The sequence below is a fragment of the Saccostrea echinata genome, unplaced genomic scaffold (genome assembly GCF_033153115.1).
Source record: "Saccostrea echinata isolate AGI-Se365-2 ecotype Australia unplaced genomic scaffold, CSIRO_AGI_Sech_v1 ptg000025l, whole genome shotgun sequence".
Taxonomy (NCBI): domain Eukaryota; kingdom Metazoa; phylum Mollusca; class Bivalvia; order Ostreida; family Ostreidae; genus Saccostrea; species Saccostrea echinata.
The window spans coordinates 8157387-8183875 of NW_026889774.1; the positions used below are offsets into that span (position 1 = coordinate 8157387).

At 36.0% G+C, this 26489-nt stretch overlaps 2 protein-coding genes across 2 annotated transcripts in view; both read right to left on the reverse strand.

Annotated features, from left to right (window-relative positions):
• LOC133191938 (heat shock 70 kDa protein 12A-like) overlaps positions 1–26489 on the reverse strand; it is a 206647-nt gene that overhangs the window by 16756 nt on the left and 163402 nt on the right. The window lies entirely within an intron of this gene.
• LOC133192336 (uncharacterized) overlaps positions 1–26489 on the reverse strand; it is a 61850-nt gene that overhangs the window by 2008 nt on the left and 33353 nt on the right. Inside the window, exons 3-6 of the mRNA XM_061328356.1 lie at positions 20398–20601; positions 18609–18790; positions 9485–9659; positions 19–6489 (exon numbers count right to left, since the gene is read on the reverse strand). Coding sequence (XP_061184340.1) covers positions 19–6489; positions 9485–9659; positions 18609–18790; positions 20398–20601 — 7032 coding nt within the window. The remainder of the gene's footprint in view (positions 1–18; positions 6490–9484; positions 9660–18608; positions 18791–20397; positions 20602–26489) is intronic.

The following is a 26489-nucleotide window of genomic DNA, read 5'->3' on the forward strand; positions in this document are numbered from 1 at the left end:
TGATAGTTTCATACTGACCTTTTGGAAACAAAGCTGGGCTTTTTTCCGACCATGTTGGAAGCTTTAGCTGGTGTAAAGTTTGGTAATATTTTTCTGGAAGTGTTTGGATGAAATCCGACACAAAATTAACAACACTGGGAGTGTTAACGCTAGAAACAAATCCAGAGCAAAACTGAAACTCTAATTCTAATGTATTTTGTGCCAAATTGTGCTTTGCATAGAGACCAGTTTCATAATCCATATTTGTATTCACTTCCAGTGACTTTAGTTGTATGCACTGATTATTAACATTTTCCAACGAGTCAAAAAGGAAATAATGCTTCATGTGGGTTTTCCGATCAAATTCCATAAGATCCTTGATTTCAACAAAAGGGAACAGACAATGATTCATACACTGATTGACAACGGCTTTATTTTCCACTAGCATATCACAGACTCTAGCAAAAGAATCCTCAAAACTGGGGGATGCAAGGGGAATCAAATTAGCACATGGTAAAATCACATCTTGACATTCCGGAAGCTCTGAGCGCAAATCAATCTCTGTTAATAAAGAAACTCGTCCGGCATTAGTTAATTTGTTCAATACTATCTGAAAGGCACTGCATACAATGATAAACATGGATAAATCATGTTTTTTTGCAAATTCGATAAGAGCTTTCGGAATTTCGATTTCTTTTTTTGTATTTTCTAATTCAAAGCCATTTGTGTAAGATATACAACTGTCTGATGTGCTGCACAATCTAAGATGGTTTTTCCAAAATGTTCTTGACTTTTCAGCAATTTCATGCAATTTGTTTGCATACACGTTTACAATGTCAATGTGCGGTTTATCAAACCAAGGTGGGACGGGTTGTGATGCAAGAACATGCGATACAATCCTTTGTAGGTCATTCTGGATAATTTTTGCACAAAAGACATCCAGTCCCACTCTGTTGCAATTTATGTGAAGTTGTGGTTTATTGTCTATATCTTCATATATCATAGATACTAAAACTTCAACATTCTGTAATAAAGAGCCAGATACACTTCTCGTTTTCACAAACTCGAATGGAAAAGTAAAGTCTTCACAATCCACTGTATTGTTTGAATCTTGCAAGCACAAGTAATTTTCAGTACTTTGTACTCTTAAGTTAGGATTCATTCTAAAAAAAATTTGGAACACCTTTTCCCAAAAGTTTGGTTGATTTCGTGAGTTGGATATGGCATACGTCGCAACAAATGACAATTCCTTATGAATGTCATGGACACTTTTTAGCTGCTTTTCTACGACTGACATTGTCTTAGATAAGGATTGATTCTCTCCCGATAAGTCACTGGATTCTCTGCTCAACATTTCCTTTTCTCTCAAAAATTTGGCAATTTCTAATACCGATAATTCCCCTGACAATATCAGTACAATTGGAATTCTGACTTTTGTTTCGGAAAATATTATGTTTGTGATCTCGACTGCGTTCTGAGAATCCAATCCAAATCGAGTTAATGAATGCGTGTCAGCAATTTCTGAAATTTCAACCATTAGAATTTGAGACGAAGTTTTTTTCACAAGATCTACAAAATTTTGAATCGATTCATAGCTGCTCTTTTCATCATCATTCTCCTCGAAAATCGATCTATCAGCAAAAGATATTAGATTAGTAAACTTTGACTTTTCCCACCTTTTGCTACTAGCTGTGAGAAATTTTTTTAAGTCAAAATCAACAAAAATGCCTTGTGTATGATCTGACAAAAGCATTTGTGTTAAAACACTGTATATTTGGCTAACAGACATCAAATTAATTCCTTTGTGAAGAAAGAAATCCTTTAAACTAGGATCAGATCCCAAACCAACGTCTAATGCACCCCAATTTATCACCTGCGCTGGAAGTCCTAAAGATCTGCGGTAGTGAGAAAAGCTGTCGAGGAATGCATTTGCTGCAGCATAATTGGATTGTGAGTGGCTTCCGAATGTGGATGCAACACTAGAGTGCAAAACAAAGAAATCAAGATTCATTTCTTTAGTGGCAAGATGAAGGTTCCAGGTTCCTTTTATTTTAACCATAAGAGGTATATCAAAAGTTTCAACCGTCATTTTTAAAACTGTTTGGTCTTTCAACTCTGCAGCTCCCTGAAACACTCCCCGAATAGGAATATTAGGCATTTGTTGTTGGATGGTGTACATCACTTGTTTAAGATGCTCCAGCTCATTTAAGTCGACTTCTCTATGCACCACACTAACTCCATGGAGAAACTTTATGTTTTGAATACGTTTTTTATTTTCACTAGAGAGCGAACGTCTTGAAAGTGACACTATCATTTTGGCTCCTCTTCTACATAGATACTTGACTATTAACCATCCCAACCCAGTCAACCCTCCAACTACGATATAAGCAGAGTCCGTTCGAATGAGAAATTCGTCTGGTATTCTTAACTCCATCTTATCTGAGAGTTTATCGATGTCTAAGAGGCTAGGAGTTGGACTGTCTATCTTTTTATTGCATCTTAGTGTTGTCAATAATCTCTCCCTTAGTGACGTAACTTCCATACAATTTGAACGAAATAAATCAACAACATTAATAACATGAAAGTTGCATAAAGTTTGATCTATGAAAGAACTTGGCATTGCGCCTTTTAAGGAAATGCATGTTCGTACACTTGGAAAAAGAACACGGAACATGTGAGGATCATCATAACCCTCTTCAGACAACACAACTAACTGAACTGCTTTAATATTTTGAGTTTTCTTGGAGTATGCAGTCTCGCAACTTGATATAACACATTTCTTTTCCAATAGAGCAGAAAACAGAAAATGATAAATCAAGGAATATTTTTCACTAAAATCAATAAACACATCTGATTTGTGTTTCACTAAATCTGCAATGGCTATTGCAATTATAGCTGCGTGCAAGCTGCCTAGACTATATCCAGTTAGTTCTGATTTTTGGAAAACGCATCTTTTGTCCACCCTGATTTCCGATCTTAATTCCATCTGCCCAAATGCTATAACTTCTAGTTCTCTGCCATCAACTTCTGCTGTACCAACAACTTCACAAACTGTTATTCCAAAACCTTTGATTTTGTTTTCCGAACAGTAACGCTCAGGAGTTAAATTATCCTGAATAAAAAAAGTATCATGTATGCACGGAAGAGCTTGCTTTGGTTTGATGCAACAAAACTCAAGATCGACAGAATCTTCATCACAAGGTATTGCGAAATAAGATAGCTCAGATTTATCGCCGTGATATCTAAAGCACACCTTGTCCGTCTCCTTTGGGAAAGTTGATTTATACACCGTTGAATGAAATTCATCAGACATCCTCTTTAATTCATTCTTGTAAATGATGTTTTGGCGTACAGCATAGTCAGAAGGAGCAAAAGTATTTCCAGGATCCATTTCTGTTATAATTCTGATGATGTAGTCCATTGATTGCTCAGTTAGATCCTCTATATCCAGTAGAGTAAAAGAAAGCTGTGTTCCCTCCTGCGATACAGACCGAACCATTCCCCATAATTCAGCACCGATAATCCCTGTTTTGATAGATTGACAAGCCTGTGTTTTATTTGTTATGACTAGAATGTGTACCTTGTTGTTGTAAAGTATCTTTACAAGTTCGAGAAAACAATGGGCTGTTTGTTTTACTGAGTTCATTAGTTCATCTCCCGTTGTTTGTGTTTTTATTTCAGGTAATCCCGGAATATATATTATATCAAATTGCTGCGTGTCAACTTCCTCTTCAAGGAAAACAGACAATTGATGTTCAAAGTTGTCTGACAAAGCAAGGCAACGAACCTCTGAAGTCCTAAATCTTTTTGAAAAGGCATTTTCCAGAAGTGAAAGATATTCTTTGTTCCAAGAAAGTAAATAAAGTTTTTTTCTGTCCAAATCTCTTAACTGAGGCAAAGTTATAGCATTCCAAGTTTCGCTGTAGGAGAGAGAAAAAATGTCGCTTTCCAAAGCAACTTTGGTGACTTCATAATTTGATATTTTGGCAATAATGCTTCCATTTGTATGCAAAAGTAGAATGTTGAAGGTTGCAGTTACTGAATTTTCGTAGACAAGAACTGTATAGCATATCATACGTGCGCATGGTTTTTGCTTTACAGTCAGACGGGACACACGACTAGGAAGAGTTCTTGCCTTCACTTTGTCTTTCTTTTGAAAGTGAATCCCACAGCAAGACTGAAACATGCTGTCTATAATGATAGGATGAAAGAAAGCCCTATTTAAATTTGTCATTACTTCATCAGACAGATTTATTTCACTGATGCATTCAACTCCGCGACAAACACACTTCTTTATCGTTTGGTACAATGCGCCATGATGAAATCCCAGACTTCGCAATGTTGGGTAAACATTGGTTGTTTCTTTTTCGTTATGTAATAAAGAAATGAGCCTTTCTATGTTCAGTGTGGTAATTCCTGAAGTAGTGGACTGCTTTATCGTACCAGAGGATAATACTGACTGGCTTTCTGATGAAATTGCTTCGAAATAAATAGTCTTCTCTTTTTCAAGTGCTTTTACTACAATGTTTTGTTCTGTATCTTTGACTAAGAGTGTTCTATGGATATCCCAGGAAATGTCCATTTCCGTCACTCCTCTGCTTTGCAAAAGCATTGTTCCTATTTCTAAAGCAACGTCCCCGTACATTGCAGCCGGTACAACTATGTTCCCATCTAAAGTATGGTCATAGATAAATGGCGTATTCTTTCGACTTAAAGTGATCGTAAATTGCTCATTATTTCCAATTCTAGTTCTGGTAAGCAATGTGCTTTCGTCCTCTGTATCTCCATTTAGTATGCTTTTGATTTTTTCTGACTTTACGAGATACTTCCGTTTACTGAATTGGTATTTTGGACACGAAAGAAATTTCTGCATTGGAACAATCTTTTCCCATGAAACTGGGATTCCTTTTCCAAAGAGGTTGATGAAAGTTTCTCGAAAAACATCGATCTCTTTATCTCGTTTCATTGAAGGCAGAGCTTCTTCTACGGAATCGGGAAATATGCTTGATAGGTGAGCTCTTAGAACCGGACTCGGGCCAATTTCAAGAAAAATTGAATTAGGGGCTCTTCGTTTTGCTTCCTCTAAAGCGTGTTGAAATCGCACGGGTTTAAATACATTGTCAGCCCAATAAGAATTTGATCCAAAATTTTCATCAGCTATTTGGCCAGTGACCGTTGAAATAACGGTTGTCCTTGGAATTTTTTTCTCGATGCCTGATAGAATTTGCTCCAACCTTTTACTTGCATTTTTTGTCAAATGACTATGATATGCACATTTTACATTCAAATGAGTTATTTTTGCTGATTTATCAGCAAGTTTAAGTTTTAATTCTTCAATAGCCTCTTTGTCACCCGAGACTGCACAGGAAACACTGCTGTGATAAACTGCAACATTAGCTTTTCCGGCCACAAGATTCTCGCAAGTTTCCTCAATTACTTCAACAGGGCAATGTTGAATAAGAACCATTTTCCCGAAGGTTTCACTTGCCAAATTAAGGGACCGAAAATAAATCACTCTAACAGCGTTTTTCAGGGTAAGATTTCCACTTGCATACGCACCTGCAACTTCCCCAACAGATTGGCCAATTATAGCAGTTGGATTGACACCCAAATGTTCCCACATCGCTGTTAGACCAACTTGACAAGCAAAGATTGACAGATGATTTTTCAGAGGATCTGAAATATCTTCTTCTGTTTCAAAAATCGTACGAACAGAAATGTCTGTGAAAGAACTCAGATGCTTATCAATTTCTATAATGGTTTTTTCAAAGACTTTATCTTGAGTGATGAGCTGTTTACACATTTTTACCCAGGTTGTACCAACACCACAATACACAAATATTATTTTAGGTCTTTCTTTGAGAGCTCCTGGTATGGGTAACTTTTTATGCACAAATTCGTCGATTTCTGAAATTAATTTTGAAGTGTTTTCAACAACAAACACTTTTCGAAATCTATAGTGACTCCTGAAATGAACTGTTGTGCTTGAAAGATCAATAAGCGAGATTGTATCCATATCATCAAGAAGAAACTCAAGTAAATGCTTGGCTGTATCATATAATGCACTCAAATCCTTGGCTGATAAGAGAACATAAAATGCCATATTAAGGCAGCTTTCCATATACTGTAATTGAACAGAAGAGCTACCAGTTTCCTCATAATTTCTCACAATAGCGTGTGAGTTAGTTCCACCAAAGCCAAAACAGTTTATTGAAGCTATCCTCTTCCCCTCAGAATTTGCTGGCCACTTCTGAAGACTGCGACTAACTTTCATTTTACAAGCACTAAAAGGAATTTTGGGATTTAATGTTTCAGCATGAAGGGAAGGAACAAAATGCCCGTATTTCATCATCAGAAGTACTTTGATTAAAGAAGCCATTCCGGCACCTGCCTCTAAATGACCAATATTGGTTTTTACCGAACCTATCGGTATTTCTTCTTCACAATATTTTGAAAAGAAAGATCCTAGAGAGCTTACTTCAATGTAATCGCCAACTGGTGTCCCTGTCCCTGAAATATTACACCTCATTAATTTATACAAACATTATTATGAGTATAAAGGATAATATGATTGATTGATTATTACTGTTTAACGCCGAGTCGGCAATATTTCAGCCATATTTTGGCGATAAAAAGGATAATAAAATATATATAGAAAATGCACTAATTTAACACCTTCTTGCAACTTAACGTATTTGCATACTGATAAAATAGAACATTTGTAGCCTTTTGAGATTTTAAAGACTTCCCTCTTTATTTTTGTAATTGAGAACCTAAACTTCTTGAACCCCTCTTTCCCCTTGAGCCATAATTTGACCAAACTTCCACACTAATAAATAAAGATTATTCATTTTGATGCTACAACTAATATAGTAGAATTTCTTAATGATCCGAATTTTCTTACAGGTCTGTCGTGGCTTCAGTGGTTTTGGGTTTCTGACTCAGTGGTTGAACAATTTATGAATGATCCCATTTTTATGTTTATATTGTTATACCTATAAAATTATTTCCTTTATAAATCTATACTAAACAAGAGGCCATGGGCCATATCGCTCATCTGAGCACATTGGCTAGGAAAAAGCAGAAATCAGTTCAGTATTGAAAAGTTTATGAGGGTAACTTAAATTTACACTACCTCAAGATGCTTCCACATCAATATTACTAATCAAGGCTTTGTTGTTCTTGAGCATAAGAATTTTAAAGATTTTTTTCCTTATGTATTCCTATGTAAAAATCTGATAGCTCATTGTGGCCCTAGCCTAACTTTATACTACCTGAGGATGTTTCTAAAATAAAATGACTAATCATGGCTTTGCTGTTCTTGAGCAGAAGATTTTTTCAAGACAATTCCTACACATTCTTATGTAAAACTTCTAACCCTCTGTTATACCCCCCACCCCTCCATCCTTGGAGGGTCATAATTTGAACAAACTTGATTCTACAATACCTAAGTTTGCTTCTGTATAAATATGACTAATAATGGGTTAGTTAATCTTGAGAAGATTCAAGAAGATTTTTAAATATTAATATATTTCCTATGTAACATGTATGATCAGGTTCTTATAAGGGATATATAGGTTTTCTTTTTACTCTGTCTGAGATAATGATTGGAATGATCATTAAGACCACTCTGTCTGAGGGTACATCACACAGTCCTTAGATTTTTCTCTTATTTGCAGATGGGGACTGGGTAAGGTACTACTTGCACCGTGTTTCTCCCCTAGGTTTAAATTTCCTTCAGGTTTACTACACCCAAAACTTAACATCAATTCCCTAGTGTACTTGCCTCTGGTATTTATAACTTTTATACTTTTATTTTGTCTAACCAATAACTTCTTTATTGCTGAATCAACGTCCAACTTCTTCAGCTAGCTTCTGAATGCCTGACTATCCCAAAACTTTGCCTTATATACCCTTTGACTAGTCCATTCCTAGGGTTGTCAGGTCATTTCACTATTTGAAGTCTTCCATGCGTTTTACGCAAATGCCTCTTAACCATTACGTCTATATATTCCTATGTAAAACTTTGACCCACTGTTGTGGCCCCACCTTACCCCGGGGGACATGATTTGAATAAACTTGAATCTACAGTACCTGAGGATACTTCTATATAAATATGATTAATAATGGCTTGGCTGTTCTTCAGAAGAAAATTTTTAAAGATATTCCTATGTAAACCTTTGGGCCCCTGTTGTTTCTGCACCAAACCTCCAGGGGTCATGATCTGAACAAACTTGAATGTACACTACCTGAGGATACTTAAATATTAATCTGACTAATGGCTTAGCTGTTCTTCAGATCTTTAAAGATATTTCTTATATATTCCTTTGGTAAACTTTGACCGCCTTTTGTGGCCCTGCCCTACCCCAGGGGTCATGATTGGAACAAACTTGAATCTACACTACCTGAGGATACTTCTATAATAATATGACTAATCATGGCTTTGCTGTTCTCGAGAAAAAAAATAAAGACATTTCCTACATATTCCTATGTATAACTTCGACCCCCTCTTGTGGCCCCGCCATACCCGCGGGGTTATGATATGAACAAACTTGAATCTAGAGTATTTAATGAAGCTTTCACATAAGTTTCATCTTTTCTTGCCCAGTGGTTCTTGAGAAGAAGATTTTTCAAAGATGCCACCAAATTTTCACGAATTCTTTATTATCTCCCATTGAAAGAGGGCATGGTACTTCCTGTGAACAAACTTAAATCCCCTTTACCCAAGGATGCTTTGTGGCAAGTTTGGTTGAAACTGGCCCAGTGGTTCTTGAAAATGTCGAAAATGTGAAAAGGTTACAGACGAAACACGACAGACGGACGCAAGACACTCTTTGATCATCTAATATTTTCGTTGTTTTACTTAGCGGTTCAAAAAATAATTCAAAGTTGACCACTGATTGAAATATTGGTTCTGTTGATGATATTGGAATTCAATGACGTTTTTTAATGCCACAATATAGGCGGAATCAGATATTTCTTACTTTATTCGACATTTACGAAATTCTCTGAGTTAAATCCGCAGTGCGAGTAAACAAAATTTATATCAAATATCAAAAACACATGACAGCCAGCGCCAGGTGTGGCAAAATAAAAAGTAAAAGGTATAACAGAACATTTATTGACTGTGTTCCCGGGTAAAATGCGTTTTGCTGAACCCTCGAACCAAACTGTTTGCCTTCGCTCTAACGGCTTCAAGCAAACAGTTTGGCTCTTAAGAACAACAAAGGCATGTTGCCCTCGAACCCAATCAATAAATGTATAATCTTACACTCCCCCTCCTCCTGGAAAGTTTATTGACCTTCATTTAAAATCATTATATGAATAGGCTTTTCCTAACTAAAGCATATGAAAAGGTAGATTCAATATACATATGAGCTTGTGGAGAGGCCAAGTTCCTGTTATGTAAAATTTTATATGACGAATGCCGAAGATGACAATGTTAGAGTCAATATATTAAGTATTTAGACTTATTATTAATGTTAATGTGCTATTCTCCCCTTACCATGTGCTTCTATATATTGTACGGAGGACGGTGAAGTCTTGCTTTCCTTGAAAATTTTTTCCAACAAATGTTCTTGCTGTTTACCAGAAGGGGATGTGATTGGCGTACTCATATGACCATCCTGGTTAAGCATTGTATGGATTGTCCCCCATATTTTGTTTTTGTCGTGGATTGCCTGAATAGAAAAAAACAACAACTCAGAATACATGTTTATGTAAAACCGTCTAGCATTTCATAAAACAAGATACTGTCATAAGACAGTAATACCCGCGCGGAAGTGTTTGCTTATAAAGGTACTCTCCCTTGTACCTGGGCAATGAATAGCCACAGTAGTTACTAACTAATCAAAATAAAATATATACACATGTATCAGATTGAGCAAAAATTGCACATATGAGCATCTGACCCATGAGTTTCTTGTCAGAATTTCAAAAAATAAGGTCATTTTCGGTCTGAAATTGAAGATTTTAATGAAGTAAATTCTGTGTAGGATCTCGAATCAAGTTTTAAGAGCCATTCTCTGTAATGACTTTAACTTTTATATAGGAGGTGTGGCACTTATAGTCTCAGAATTTCTCTCAACTCTGTCTGGTAAAAGTCTTTGATTCCCGAAACTCAAGTCAGGCAAAAATTGGTTGCTATGTCCATGGTTATCATGGCAACATGCACTGAAGTTTGGAAAATGGCATCTTCGAACATGTTTAGAGTCCTATGGCCATAGTTAACGTTCGTAGCGATGCAAACAAATGACACTGTTTCAAAAAGTTGAAGGCATAATGTTTAAATTCATGGTAAACATAACTCTTGTACTATATACCAAAGAAATGTTATGTTTCTTATTGGTTGGTAAGAGCTGCCATGGTTTTAATACCACAAAAGGATTTCAAATTTACTCTCTATATGTTTTTATCTGACCCTATCTCTCTAGAAACACATTTCTATATAACTGGTAATCAATTTTTAAAGGCATTTATGTGGTTCTAATTTTCACATTTCAAAAGATTCAAGTTAAATTCTTCAAATAAAGTGTTGCTTTGGAAATTATAGGAAAAATATGTATATAAAGCTGAAAAAAGAGGTTTTTTTTCTTGGATACGTAGCCTTGTATGTAGATTTCGAAAACTTTTATGATTAATATTTATGAACAACTTACCTGAATTTCAATTTTTACTACCCCATAATCTCTAACATAATCTGATGCTACCATAAAGGGTTTAATACATGTATTGCTATATAGTTAACAAAATCGAACATTTCCCTTATTGGTAACCATAGCAACAATGTTATTTCTTCATCAAACTATCAATATATGTTATTCAACTTTAGTTCTATCTGATAAGTACAATTCAAGGTGAGTCAAATAACATGTTTCTTGATTTAAAGGTACCTAAATTCTTTAAGCAGCAAAATATTATCCCTAAAACCACTGGTACCTTGTTTCCATGGTTACACAACACAGTATCAATTAATCCCAATTTATCTCAAGCTATCTGTGTTACAAGGTCCCAACGATGTATATTTGCCAGTCTTGAATTTCCATGTTTTTCCTCAAGATAGCAGCATAAAAAATCTCAGCAACAGATTTTGTATGGCTACACTGTGTTACCATGGCAACCATAAAAGTTATTTTAAGAATAATATTGCCAATAGCTTATTACTTGAAATCATTTTTTTCTTGTGTTGTTGATTTAGTTTGATCATTTTACGCCTATTATCAGTGAATATTGAGCGTTTTTCAGCATATAAAATATATTACAAATGTACCCATGGTTACCACTTACTTAGAGATATATTTATAAATAGTTTCTTTATAGCACAAGTGCCAACAAGTTGTTATGTTTGGTTCTCTTAGTATACAGTTAAAGTATATCTTTGAGGGAGTTAGCAAGATTCCAGTTCCCCAAGGCCAGGACTATTTCCTGAGGCGAAGCCGAGGGAAATAGTCCTGTCGAGGGGAACTGGAATCTTGTTAACTCCCTCAAAGATATACTTTTAACTGTTTTATTATACCGATACAAACGTAAAATTTAGAGGATTCAGATGGCGTGATTTCAAAGCAGGGATTAGCTCATTGAACTAACTCACGGGGATTAGTCAATTCACGTATCACATGGCCGTAGGAACCGGGGTGGGAGGAGGAGGGGCGGGGGGGGTTTCCCCCCGCCCCCCCCCCCCCAATAATTTTGCCGATATATTGATCAATATAGTAAACATAGATACCATATGCTTGTGCTCCCTCAATAAAATCAATAAAAACGTCTGTTGACTTTTTTGGTTTTTGCTTGTCAAGGAATTTCTGGTAGTGCCCTAGCTGCAATAATGTAGCCCTCTCCGATTTTTTTTTTTTTGGGGGGGGGGGGGGGGGGAGAGGGCTAAAACTCCTTAGGATCTCCGTAATGGTGCAAGTGCGGGAGTGATTCACTACCGCACCGATTTCGGCTCAAATTATCAGTAAGTGGGTATTTTATTAACATATCTTACCTGAACTCATAAAATGTAGTTATGCAAGACATAAATTGATCCAAAAATATACAGAACAATCCGTATATCGGTTATTTTTCGTGTATGTCAACATCACAACTTGAATTTATCCGCCATGTTTACTGACCTTGATCGATTTTATTTTGGGACAACCAATGAGAATTCGGGATCTAGAGGAGCGGATCGTTTAGGATTTCCCATATTTTAAGCATAAATATCACTGTATATGAAAAAAATATCCCATGGAATGCTTTTATTTATCGATGTTTAATGATATCATACAACACAAACATTTATCAACCGATATTTACTTTATCAAGTGATTCTAAATTTCAAGCGCAAGTCTCAGTACATCACGCGAGAACTGTCATGGCTGCTGAGGAGAACGACTGGTAAACACGCAGATTTATTTTACTTGGTTTTCGCGTATAAAGGGCTATGATGTTGACAGTGAATAAAAATTCCGTCTCATTGGAAGTAAGTTGAATGCAAAAACAATTTATTTTGCATGCAGTCGCCCGTATCTAAAAAATATATTTGCACCATTACGGAGATGCAGTGGAATTGTAGCCCTCTCCTGAAAATGTCCTATTAAAAAAATCGGAGAGGGCTACATTACTGCAGCTAGTAGTGCCCCCTCAACTGAAAATGTATGGCTGCCCCCCCCCCCCCAACTGAAATTGCTTCCTACGGGCCTGTATCATACCAATGTAAAAGTAAAATCTAGAGAATTACGGATAACCGGGAATTAGCTTTCGAAGCAGGGATTAGCTCACTTGACTAACGCACGCGGATTAGTCCATTCATAACGATTTCTAGGGAATAAATCACATCTAACGATCTAATGTTATATAGGGAAAAATCAGTAGAGTTATAATAATCTTTATTAAGGCTCAATAAAGATTAAAAGAAGCTGAAAATCTCGGGGTTTTTTTTCAAACTTTTCTGGCCGTTACCATGGTAACCAAGACACATAGTAACCAAATTTTATTCGATATATGTTTCTGGTGTCAAGTTTTAATAATGGGAAAAAATTCATCAAAGTCGGTGACCATGCATGGCAAAGATGTTTAAATGGCTACAGGAAATAAGCTCTTTTAAATTCCTTTGGTATTTTAAAAAGTTCGAAGGTTTTTTTTTTAACTAGCTGACAATACTGGTCACTTTACCATCAGCTCATACATTCATTGTATGTCTGAGAGAGGAAAGAACGAAAATTCTGCAATGAAGATTGAATACAGGTTAGTATCTGAAAAACAGTTGAAAGCTTTACTTTAAAACCATATAATAATATTGTTCTTAATTTCATGACACATTAAATAGTAGTCGCCCGAGTGGTGCAGTGGTTAGAGTATGCTCTAGAGTCGCGGTGTAAGGAGTTGATCCTTACGTCTTGGGTTCAAATCTCAGTGCGGGACGTGGAGACAGGTCCTTCAGATGAGGCCGTATAAACCGAGGTCCCGTGTCGCAGTAGGTGCTGGCACGAAAAAGATCCCTCACTGCTCAATGGCCCTGAGTGCAAAGTATAGGTCTAAATTTGCGGAATTTTTCTCTCATATGGAGACAAATTAAACACACCCGGTGAAACGTAAACTGTTTTTGTAAATAGGGCACGAGCTCTGTTATTGTTAATGTTTACGATTCACCTGGTGTGTTCATTTGTCAAACTCTGCACGCATCACTGCGCACGGACTGACAAAACTGATGTGTTGGTTTTGCTTTCTCACATTTGTACTCTTGAATTTTCTGGATTATAGTTTTAATATTTTTTTCAATAATACACAACAAAATTTCTACTTTTCTTAAGTATTAAGGACAAGTTTACTTTGTGAACGTACAAGGGTGTGTCAATCAAATGCGTCTCGAAATTCGTGCTTTCAGTAATTTCCATATAAAATAAGTTTTTATTATATTTCCGTGTGAAATGCTTTAGCAACTTTTAAGTCATGATATTATACAGAAAATTTGAGAAAATATTAACTTCAAATCTGTGTCTAGGCCCCTTTAAGAGAAAATAAAACGCTCACAACCACTAGATATTGGCATTAAAAAAACACATATAAACGTTCCCAACTACAATTGATTTTAATTTTGCGACTCCCCAAATGCGTTGAATTTTCCCAGAAACAACTCCCCCCTATGTAACAATTACTATCGGAAGAGAAAATGTCCCGATTATTAATTATTATAAAGTCTTGTATAGTTTCAATTGCTGCATTTCAAAGATAAACGTTTTCTTTTGCTGGTTTAACTGTCAGAAGCCGTATGCAAGTCGTAGATTGTGCAAATCATGCATGTTTTGACCACTCGATCACCGTAAATATGAAATCTGTCAAATAGTTTGGAAGTGTTTTAGAATACTAGACGTATATTGTAGCCGGACCAATGACTAGCACAAAGGTTAACTATCGCTGTCTTCCGTGGGATATTTGATTTTTGTAAATACCCCTTACAAATACCGAAAAAAAGACGAGACCTACATCCCTCCTGATTCCGAAATGGTGAAAATATGCTCCCCAATCCGCTGAAAACGCGTCCCCCATGCTTTTAGCGACTTTCCGTGTTACTCGATGTATACGGTGAATCACCTTACCAAGGATGATTCTTCTATTGCGTAAAATGTAAGAGGTGTTCTGTGAATCAATTTTTGTAGAAAAAAGATAAAACGTCATTTTTCAACCCCATTTGGCCTCTAGGGTGAAAATGAAAATCCGAAGCCTTATATCTTCAGCACACCACCAATAACTTTGCCAAAGATATTTAGGCTACATCCTTAATTGTAAGAGTTGTGGGAACCAGAATATTGTAGAAAATCGTCGTTTTTTAACCCCCATTTTGCCTCCAGAATGAAAATTAAAGTACTGAAACCTTATTGTTTATCTACAGGACACCACCTAATCATATTACAAAATATGAATCAGTTACTGCTTTAAATAAAACAAGAGTCGCCCGCGTGGCGCAGTGATTAAAGCGTCTGCTCTAGAGTCGCGAAGTAAGGAGTTGATCCTTGCGTCGCGGGTTCGAATCCCACTGTAGGACGTGGAGACCGGTCCTTCGGATGAGACGGTATAAACCGAGGTCCCGTGTCGCAGTAGGTGCTGGCACGAAAAAGACCCCTCACTGCTCAATGGCCGTAAGTGCCGAGTATAGGACAAAATTTGCAGCTCTCCACCGGCAAGTGGTGGCGTCTCCATATGAGTGAAAAATTCTCGAGAGGGACGTTAAACAACAAACAAACAAACAAAAAATAAAACAAGAGGACCAATGGCCTAAAGGGTCACCTGAGTATAATACAACACTGTAAAGGAACCATAGATTGCAGTATAAAACAAAACAAATAAAATGATAGATGAAGATAAATTGCCCGAGATCAAGAAAAATAAGATGTTCAGGGGTCAATAAAATAGTTAATCTAGTACTCGGTAGCAAATCAAAAAGGAGATCTATTTACGTGCCTGTACTTGTCAGTGATAACACACTTCCGTTTGTCACTATCACTATGTAGACTACTAAACAAAACAAAAGTGCTTGAGCTCCTAAACTTATCTCAAACCCTCTCAGATTGGCCTCTCTTGGTCTTTAAAGAACATTTAATGTACAAAGGTATTTTTATCTCATTTTTTATCTATCTATTAAATAAAGGGGACGTATTTTCAATTAGCAATGGTTATTTCCATGTCGATTCGATATATCCCGGTGAGCTTGAAATAAAAGATACCACAGAGTCTGACACATCTGTTTCATATTTTGATATTTTACTAGAAAAAGACGTTAATGGTAATCTAACAACCAAGCTTTATGATAAACGTAATGACTTTAACTTTTCAATCGTCAACTTCCCTTACTTATGCAGCAATATACCTTCATTACCTGCGTACGGGGTTTATATCTCTCAGTTGATTCGATACGCAAGAGCATTCTCTACGAATGAGCAATTTCTAAAACGAGGTAAGTTATTGACAAACAAGTTGATGAAACAAGAATATCAGCAGTCTTGTTTAAAGTCGTCATTTCGCAAGTTCCATGGTCGATACAATGACCTTGTCAGCAAATACAATTTATCATTAAGTCAAATGCTGACTCACGTTTTTCATACTAATTTTTAGGCCATTATATACACACTAAATTGTCGACAGATTTTTCCTCCATTTCCCGATCATGACAAGGAGCACACGGCGGGTGTGACCAGTCGGCAGGGGATGTTCACTCCTCCATGGCACCTGATCCCACATCTGATGTTTTAGAGGTCCATGTTTGCTCTCCTCCAAAATTTGTATTGTTTAAGGGACTTTTGAGTTTGAATACTGTTCGTTATCTCCATACATTTCATTTAAAGGTATTGTTTGACAAATGCCATGTCCTACAGTGTCTAAGTGGAGTTTTGATTCTCCATGTTTACGAGCCTATTATTCTGTCCATAATGGGAATTTTTAAGCATGGATAAAACACACGTAAGTGGACATGTATCTTTTAAAATATTTTGGAATATGAATAGGGGATAACATATCAAAAAGCAAGTTTCTATTATCACACTGCATTTTGATAGGGAAAATTGCGTACTATTTAAAGAATCTAAACTACAAATAAATTAATTTGAAAAAAAAATCTATCAAAAGGTGAAGCTTACCTCAATATTACACGGGACATCGTTAAACAAGACATAAGCATGATAAAAATGTGTCATGTTTACATTTCTCGAGTGCGGGAAAACTATGACGTCACACGTAAGCTAAATAAACAAATTAAGATATACTTACCTAAGATTTCTGTCATTAACCATGCAAAAATAGATTTTGTCTTCCTGTTTCATAAAACACCTCACCATGTGCTGATTATTAAGCGTTCTACATAATAATACTGCCCGTGTACTCATCGAGTATGATCTTGTACTTCCAAACGTATGACGTCACCGACTTATTGGGTGTAGGGAAACAGAGGAGTGGACTAATCTATTTCATAATTTGTTAATGTTTACAAGAATGTTTAAACAAGATCAATAGAGCCCTGCCAAGCAACAGAACACTTGACCTACTGATCCAGAATTTCACAAATCTAGTAAAATTACCCTTGCTCATTACAATTTTGTACTCTGTTTGCCTCCCAGATTTCAAAGAATTAATGCAATTTCACTAAAAAAATTAATAGACTCTCACCCTAACACCAGAACCCCTGACCAAGGGCCATGGATATCACAGACTGGAAGAGACACCCTTGCTCATCATAACCACACACTTAGTTTATCTGCTAAATACCCACGAGGAATGAACATTTTTCACAGAACTGATCCATTTTCAGTATTCAATCAATAGAGCCCCACCATTATACTTGAGATGCTTACCCAGAGGACATGAAATTCACAATTTTGGAAAATTTCCAATAAAATATCCATCATAACAATGCACTTGATATGTCTGTCAAATACACAGTAGCAAAGAAGATTTTCAAAGAATTTTTCACTATATAATCAATAGAGACCCGCCCTTACACCAGAACTCCTGACCAAGGAGCCATGAATTTCATAATTTTGGAAGAGGTACCCTTGCTTATCATATCCAAGCACTAAGTATTTAGTATATATATGTTTGCCAAATACTAAGGGACAGAAGATTTTCAAATAAATAATGAATTTTCACTATTTAATCGATAGAGCTTCACCCTTACATTAGAACCTCTGACTCAGAGGCCATGAACTTCATACTTTTAGAAGAGGCACCCTTGCTCATCATTATCCTTTTAGTTTGTCTGCCAAATATCCAGGGGCATAGAGAAGAAGAAGATTTTCAAAGAAATTAATGCATTTTCACTCTATAGTCAATAGAGCCCCCCCCCCCCCCAGCACCAGAACCCCTGACCCAGGGGCCATGAATTTCACAGTTTTGGAAGAGACACTCTTGCTCATCATAACCATGTGCTTAGCATGTTTGCCAAATACTCAGAGGGAAAGAGGAAGATTTTCAAAGTAATAATGCATTTTCACTATATAATCAATAGAAAGAACCCCTGATCCAGGGGTCATGATAATCACATTTTGGAAGAGGCACCATCATAACCATGTACTTTGTTTACGTTTAATATACAGGGGGAGAGAAGCATTTTAAAGAATTTCTGCAATTTCACTATGTGATCGATAGAGCCCCAATCTAACTCCAGAATCCCTTACCCTGGGGCCACAAATTTCACAATTTAGGTAAAGGATTCACTGTATGTTATAATCATGCCAACAGTTTTTAATTAGTGTTTGATATCCAGGAGTAGAGAAGAAGATTTTTGAAAATTGCATTAATTTTTATGATTTTGGTCACAACCCTATGGCCCGAGGAGAGGAGGGTAGGAACCATGGAAATCACATTTTTGCCCCCTTTTTCCATGGATACTCTATACAAAAATTTGTTGAAATTGGTTCAGCTGTTGATGAGAAGAATCTGAAAATGTTCAAAAGTTTACGAACGACGGACGTCGCACGACGACGGACGAAAATGATTTGCAATAAGTCACATGAGTGACCTAAATAGGAGTTTGAGGAAGACGAAAGTGTGATAGACGGACGGACAACGAACGGACGAATATAGAATAACAACAATATACCCAAACTTTCTTTAGAATGTGCAGATATAATTATAATCTCATGAAAACTTGAACTTACATCTGCAAGTCTTTTCAACACAACAACGCCACATCCTTCTCCACGGGCATATCCATCTGCTTTGCTCGAGAAGGTATGACATTTTCCTGTTGGCGACGCCATTCGTGCGCAAGATAGGTTGATGAAAGTATCTGGATCTAGGATGACATTGACTCCACCGCAGATAGCAGTTGATATTTTACCTGTTTGATGTTGTAGAATGAAATCATGTTTTGTTTTTTAAATTAACTAAATTGAATGTTTCTGATTGTTTGGGTTAATTTTATTTCTGGAAGTTTTCAATTAATAAACTGGGCAGATTTTCTGTTGATGTTTATTTATTTATCTCTCAAAGCCTCTTTTATTCCATCCATATCAAAATCATTTATAATTTTATTCTTTAAAAGCCGAGGTACATGTAAAGTTTGCGTACATATATATTAACAATTTTCGAAAATCCCAAACTCTTTTCGATATGTTTTTATATGAAACACTGCATTCCGTCAGACTTCCAATTCAGCTGTAAAGAATGATTCGTGGAACATTTTCATAGCATTAAATTTGAAATCATGTGAAAAGTTTTTTTTTCCCCTGTACTCCTGAGTTATTTAAAATTTTAGCTGCAACCTAATCTGAGGGTCCATATTATTTTTCTTAAAAGGGGTTCCTACCACTTATGAATGTTTGCATATTAATATGATTTAGTATACGAACCTTCTACTCTTGAAAAGAATTGTTTTTATATATTCCATTGTAAAACGTCACAGTCCCACCCTACCCCAGGGACTATATGACATAATCTAACTTGAATCTACACCACATTGGGATTCTTGCACATTATTATGACTAATTAGGGTCTTGCTTTTCTTGGAGAAAAAAGATGTTTTCCTATATATTCCCATATAAACTGTGATCCCCTATAGAAGCCCTCTCCTACCCCCGGGGCCATGACGGATAAATTGAATCTATACTACCTGAGGATGTTTGCATAAAAAATATAATCATCATGCCCTTACCGTTCTTGAGATTTTTTTTTTTTTTTTAAAAGATTTTCTACTAGAGTAAATATCCAATATTGTATTTCGTTTCTCTATATTGAGGCCCCACCCTAACTCCGGGGGCCATGGTTTGAACAAACTTTTATTTATGCAACTTTCTGATGTTTTTTTTTTTTTTTTTTTTTTTTTTTTTTGGATTAATATGATGAATCCTGGCCTTGTTCTTGAAATAAAGATGTCGAAACATTTTTCCCCGATATATTTTCATGTAAAACTGATCCCTCGTTGTGGCCCCACCATATCCCCTGAGGTCAGGATTGAACCAATTAAATCTTAAAGATGTTTTCATATAAATACCGCAAACGTCAAAGGATAGAAAAAGTTATTTAGGCTCAAGCAACTAAAGTCAGCAAACCTTCAAATCAGTACCCGTCAATCTTCGAAATGACGTGCATTGTTTAGTATTTCAGAAGCCAGAATTGTTGTAATGTTGTTGAATGAGGGAATAAAATACACCCTTAGGATTAAGAGAGTAAAAAAAAATAGCATCATGAAGAGAATGTCCTCTGTAGCAGAAGAGACCAGGGGCAAGGGATCGATTATCGGATTCTAATCAGGTAATGTGCAAATTAGTACATAATTCAATTTTTTAAACATGCAATCATTTATATGCATAAAAAAAAGATTTTTTTCTATTAGAATGTAAACCATGAGGTTAAATCAAATGTTTCATGAAAAAAAAATTATATTCAAACCCTAATTTGTAGCCTTAACTTTATTTAAATAGGTATTATTATCATAACTGAACTCACCATTTTTCAATGCCTGCGATGCTGTATCAATGGCAACCATTGACGAAGAACATGCTGTGTTTATCGTCATGGCAGGTCCTAAAAGGTTGTAGAAGTAAGCAACTCTTGCAGATAGAATACTGTTGTCAACACTTGTAACTGTGGTATTCCTGCTCCTTTCATGCGATATCCGTAATAAACTGCCCCAATCACGATTTAGAGCTCCTGCAATGTTTATCAAACATTCCACGACTTTAAAAAAATGTCAATTTCAGATAGATTCAAGGTCACAAAATGAATTATTTAAAGCACTAAAAATGTTTTTTTCCACACTATTACGAGAAGCCTATTGACCACATCGCTCAGCTGTGTAACACCAGCCCAATACTCTTCTTCATAAGAAGATTTTTAAGATTTTTACACTGAATTTCCATTCCCCTATTGTGGATCCAACCAAGCCCTATGATATGGAGGGTAATCGTGTTCAAAAATCCAGACGTGTACATTCACAATTGCAATTTGTAAGCTTGAAAATCGCATATCTGATTAATTTCTAATTTGTTGATCTCAGACTCTCATCTCGAACACTGCACCGTGTAATAATTGACGTTACTTATTTATACTTTACAGCTGAAACTTGAAACTACCATATTTTGAGTAAGTTATTGTAAAAATTCAAACATTAATGAATCCGTATTTGATATGTTCCCGTACCTGAGTCTGAATTTTACACATCTATGCTGATGTTAATATATACGCGGATCTAGAATTCCCCCTGGAATTTGCAGAGTTATTAAATGTATATACTAAACGAACTAAAAGTGACCTTGGACCCCCCCCCCCCCCTTTCGAAAACGCGGATCTGTGTAAAATTGGTTCGAAAAGTCATAGGTATGTAGCTTTAGAATTCAACGACTACCTAACCCCCCCCCCCCCCCCCCGAAATAGTTTTTTTCACGTTTGGGAAAGGAGTTAACTTTTTTTGGCTTGTCAAGAATTTTTCTAGGTTTGATTTATTTAGAGAGGAAATGTAATGAATTGTCCCCTTAAAGCCGTTTTAACAATAGCAATCCTGAAAATATCAGCAAGAATCAACATGAGATCGATTCGTATCAAATTAGTGCTGCAACATACATCTGATAAATGACCACCGATATTTTGAAATTAATTATCAAATTATTTTCACGCCATTTAAGACACAACTGAATGCTATACTGATCTTGAAAACAATTACAGAATACAATGAGCTTACTGTTTGTACATGCATCACGAACGTAAATATATATGGGTCAGACTAATCTCAGTAAACGGACAAAAAATGTCATCCAATCATTTTTTTTTAATTTCTATTTAACATAGGTAAGAAAAATATATTTGTCATTTGTTTTATTTAATCTTATTAATCATAAATATTTAAGAAAACAATTATATTTTTACAAAAATAAGTCTGCCAAACTTTTTTTTTTTGGTAATAAATCTAAAGAATGTTGAATCATATCGTTTGCTGCATACTGATTTTCTTTAGATAGATTTGAAAAAGAATTTAATTACGAATTCATATTGACTAATAATTTTTTTAATGTTTTAAAATAGAAGGGAAGTAAAAGTTGTTAATCATAGGTGTATCAAGCATCCCTTAATTTTTAAAAAACCTAGATTTATTTCTTGTTCATTATGTTCAATAGATATTAAATATCCATTTCCTACCCAACACATTTTAAGACTTTACAAGGGATACACTAACTTCCGGTTAGGCTTATAGTGTATGATAAAACCAGAGACTTTCGAGTAAAAGTTCTCAGGCTGTCTTCAACCTCGCGGCCTTAGGCTTGGCATGAGGTCCGACAAAACGCATGTTGCACTCGAACCCATAAATGTACATGAATAATTATTATTACTGTGCTTCATATTTATTTGGGGGAGGGGGATTCAAAAGTATCTGAACGATAGATTTAAAAAATATACTTTAACTATTATAATAATGAAAAACTTAATATGTATATAATATACAATTATGGACTCTTTCGGTGGTGAATATGGTTTGTTATTCACCAGAAAAATATCAATATTGACCGAGGCGAAGCAGAGGTCAATATTGATATTTTTCTGGTGAATAACAAACCATATTCACCACCGAAAGAGTCGATAATTGTTTTATTATATAGTCCGGATTTGAATAAATAAGACATTGAAGGATGCATGATGATACCACTTCCATTTTTGAACTTCTGTCGTAGAAATTTTTTTAAAAAATGTCCAGATTACAAATTATAACTTCCGTGTTTTCCTTTTGCTATTTGTAAGACATCGTAATGTTTAGAAAATAACCCTGCGATAGGCTTGACTAATGTTTTTCCTACTCATAAACACAGCTGGCTCCGGCGTTGCAACCATTGTTTACAACGTTGTTTGAGGTGTTGATTGTGACGTCACAATGCCGCTGCACGCGCACCGACCCTCCGGTGAATACGGCTTCAAAACCAGTGAATATGTAGTGTTATGAACTGTTTGCGTTTGTATAGATTATATAGGGACTATAAATAGACTATGCAATTAATATCGTTTCTGGTACACTTAAAGATTTTAGTATACAATATACAACTTCAAACCCCCCCCCCCCCACCCACCCACAAAAGCCACCTAATAATACAGTCTAATCAAAGCCCCAAAACGGAGTATACCCTCCAACGAAGGTTTTTACGTCCCATCATGCAATGCGCAAGAAGACTCTTGTCGTATCCAATATAAACAAATGCCCATATCATCTATCTCGGAAAAATAAAACGATAATGTTGTTATTTCTGCTATGAACTTGATAAAATGTCAACAGAAAAATAAACAGGTTAAGTTATCCATAATTTGAATTTATACTGTAGGAATAACGAAATATTTTCCGTCATTTCATCATATACATGTAATTTATTAATTATGCGTGTCTTTTCAACTTAGATATTTTTAAATTATGGAATTCAAAACACAAGGGAAAATATTCTAAGAATGAGGAAAATGTTTATTTAAAATCTAGATTTAAATAAAGTAAAATAAAATATACATGTAATCGTGTTTTTCACCAAACAACCGTTTTTATTAAAAACAAAAAACAAATTGCCATACATTTTATTTATTTCTTATAAGATATAAAAGACAATAAATACGATAAATTGCATTTGAATTTTATTTTTAACTGTATTCTTGTTATACTTCCTTAGCATGATTATCGATATAAAAGACCGCCGATTGCTAGTCAGAGGAAACGTGGACTGAAACCCACGATTATGAATAAATTGATATAAACACTTGTAACATTTTCGTGCATTTTATTATGAAAATAAAAGATACAAAGTAGAATATTATATTTCTTTTATAATTTCAATTTAATATTAGTTGTTTTTGTCTGTTTATCAAATATTTTATCGTAAATACCTGAATATCAAGGAGCAAAAGATCGCCAACTTTCAGTGAAATAAATCCCGAATTGTACTATAAAGTTATATTTTTGTAAAATACAAACTCATTTAATCTATTATCTCCGAGTGGTTTTACATTTGCAAAATGATCCGTGCACCGGCATTTTTTGTAAACCTCCACTTTTTGCGTGATATACGCACATTTTAAGTATCTGTGCATGCTCGTATCCCCTTTTGGGGGTAGCGTTTTCCTATTTCCATTTACTCCGTTTTGAGGAATAGTTATTGTTTTGTTTTTCTATTTGGACAATTAATTCACATTTTGTTAACCTATGCGTGCACGGGTTTATGTCTAGTTGGTATAAGTGGTATAAACACAAGGGCCATTAACATACTCTGCTGGATTTTACATGATCACTATATATACAACAAGGAAAAGGGAACTGGCGTAGGTCTGGAATCAACTTAAAAACACTCCGTATTTTCAATAAAATACCTTGCAGCCAATGACAAAACGACTGTAATCGTTCAGCAATAATAAATATGTAATATAAATGTTATCAGGATCACTCACGAAGCATTTAAGCCGTGTTTCACAAACCCGATATCCTGTCATACAAGTTGATGTAGTTTAAGTCGTTTAAGATCGCTCAATACTGCATCCGAGATTTAACGCGGGACGTGATTGGTCAACAATGTTTATCTAGAACATTTTTGACCAATCACTTTACGCCTTCCAGCTTGCATGGGGTTTCCCAAAATGTTGTCCGTTCTCAGCTTGGGTCTTACTGTATACGAAAAAAGCCATCTGATTCTTTAAATCTGAGGTACGATGTTTTGACGCAGATAATATGTTTTACAGTGTGACCTTTGGGGTGTGCGCAGTCAAAAACCTTTTACACAGCTTACACTTGTAACTTTAATCCGCCTCTTTAAACATCAAATACATGTAGTGATCATGTACATCAACTCACATGACTGGATATCGACTTAGTATAATCCAAATTAAACGCTATTTTATAAATGAATGAAGTTACATTTTTATTACAGAATAATTATTGAAGTATTTTTGATGAAGAATTTTAAAATCATAGACAGTTCAAGGTCATTTTCTGATAGTGATACCCCCAACACCAATGATAGTCTACAACGTCATCCCAGTGGACGCAAATGAGTGTATTAAAAACTGTATAGGAATGCCTTTCCACTGTAAATGTAGAGCTTGGGTAAGCTGTTGCAGATTTTGGGGATGCGGTTGTCTTTGGCTGCTATGCCTATCCATTTTTTCAATGGATACTCAATGGGGTTTAAATCTGGCGATTTACAGGGCAAGGCAGAACAGGATGCTGTGACTTTGCAAGAATGTGCTTGTCAAACGAGCCGTATGTGGCTCTTCATTGCCAAATTGAAATACGGCTCCAGGATGCTGCATAATTGGAAAGAATTGTGCAGGTAGGACATTGTCAGAGTACCTTTGTGATGTAAAAGTGCTTTGAATATGAACCAAATCAGTCCTCTTTGTGTACAATACCGTTGTCCACATCATTACACAACCACCACCAAATCTACATGTACAAACCTCCCGAAAGCAGTTTTCTGCAAAACTTTCGTCACGAAGCGTATGCACTCTTGACTTTTCCATCAGGCTTTGCAACAAAAGGCCCATGGGCCATATCGCTCACCTGAGCACAATGGCTAGGAACAAGAGGCCCAAGGGCCACATCGCTCACCTAGGCACTGTGGCTAGGAAAAATCAGTTTAGTATTGAAAAGCTTAAATGCATAAGTGGTCTCAACCTATTCCTAAAAAGGGAGGGGGGGGGGGGTCATGATTTGAACAAACTTGAATCTACACTATCTGAGGATGCTTCCACATAAATATGAAAAACCGTGGCTTTGCTGTTCTTGAGATTTTTAAAGATTTTTCCTATATATTCCTATGTAAAACTTTGACCGTCCAATGTGGCCCCACCCTACCCCCGGGGGTCATGATTTGTACAAACTTGAATCTACACCACCTGAGGATGCTTCCAAATAAATATGACCAATCATAGCTTTGCTGTTCTTGAGAAGAAGATTTTTGAAGATTTTTCCTATATATTCCTATGTAAAACTTTGATCGTCCAATGTGGCCCCACCCTACCCCCGGGGGTCATGATTTGTACAAACTTGAATCTACACCACCTGAGGATGCTTCCAAATAAATATGACCAATCATAGCTTTGCTGTTCTTGAGAAGAAGATTTTTGAAGATTTTTCCTATATATTCCTATGTAAAACTTTGATCGTCCATTGTGGCCCCACCCTATCCCCGGGGGTCATGATTTGAACAAACTTGAATCTACACTACCTGACAATAGTTCCACATGAGTTTCATCTTTCCTGGCCCACTGGTTCTTGAGAAGAAGATTTTTCAATAATGCCATTAATTTTTTGCTATTTCGTAATTATCTCCCCTTGGAGGAGGGCGTGGCCCTTCATTTGAACAAACTCGAAACCCCTTTACCCAAGGATACTTTGTGCCAAGTTTGATTGAAATTGGCCCAGTAGTTCTGGAGAAGAAGATGAAAATGTGAAAAGTTTACGACAACAACGACGCTGACGACGCCGACGACGACAGACAACGGACAAATTTTGATCAGAAAAGCTCACTTGAGCCTTCGGCTCAGGTGAGCTAAAAAGCACACATCAATTTAGTATTCAAAAG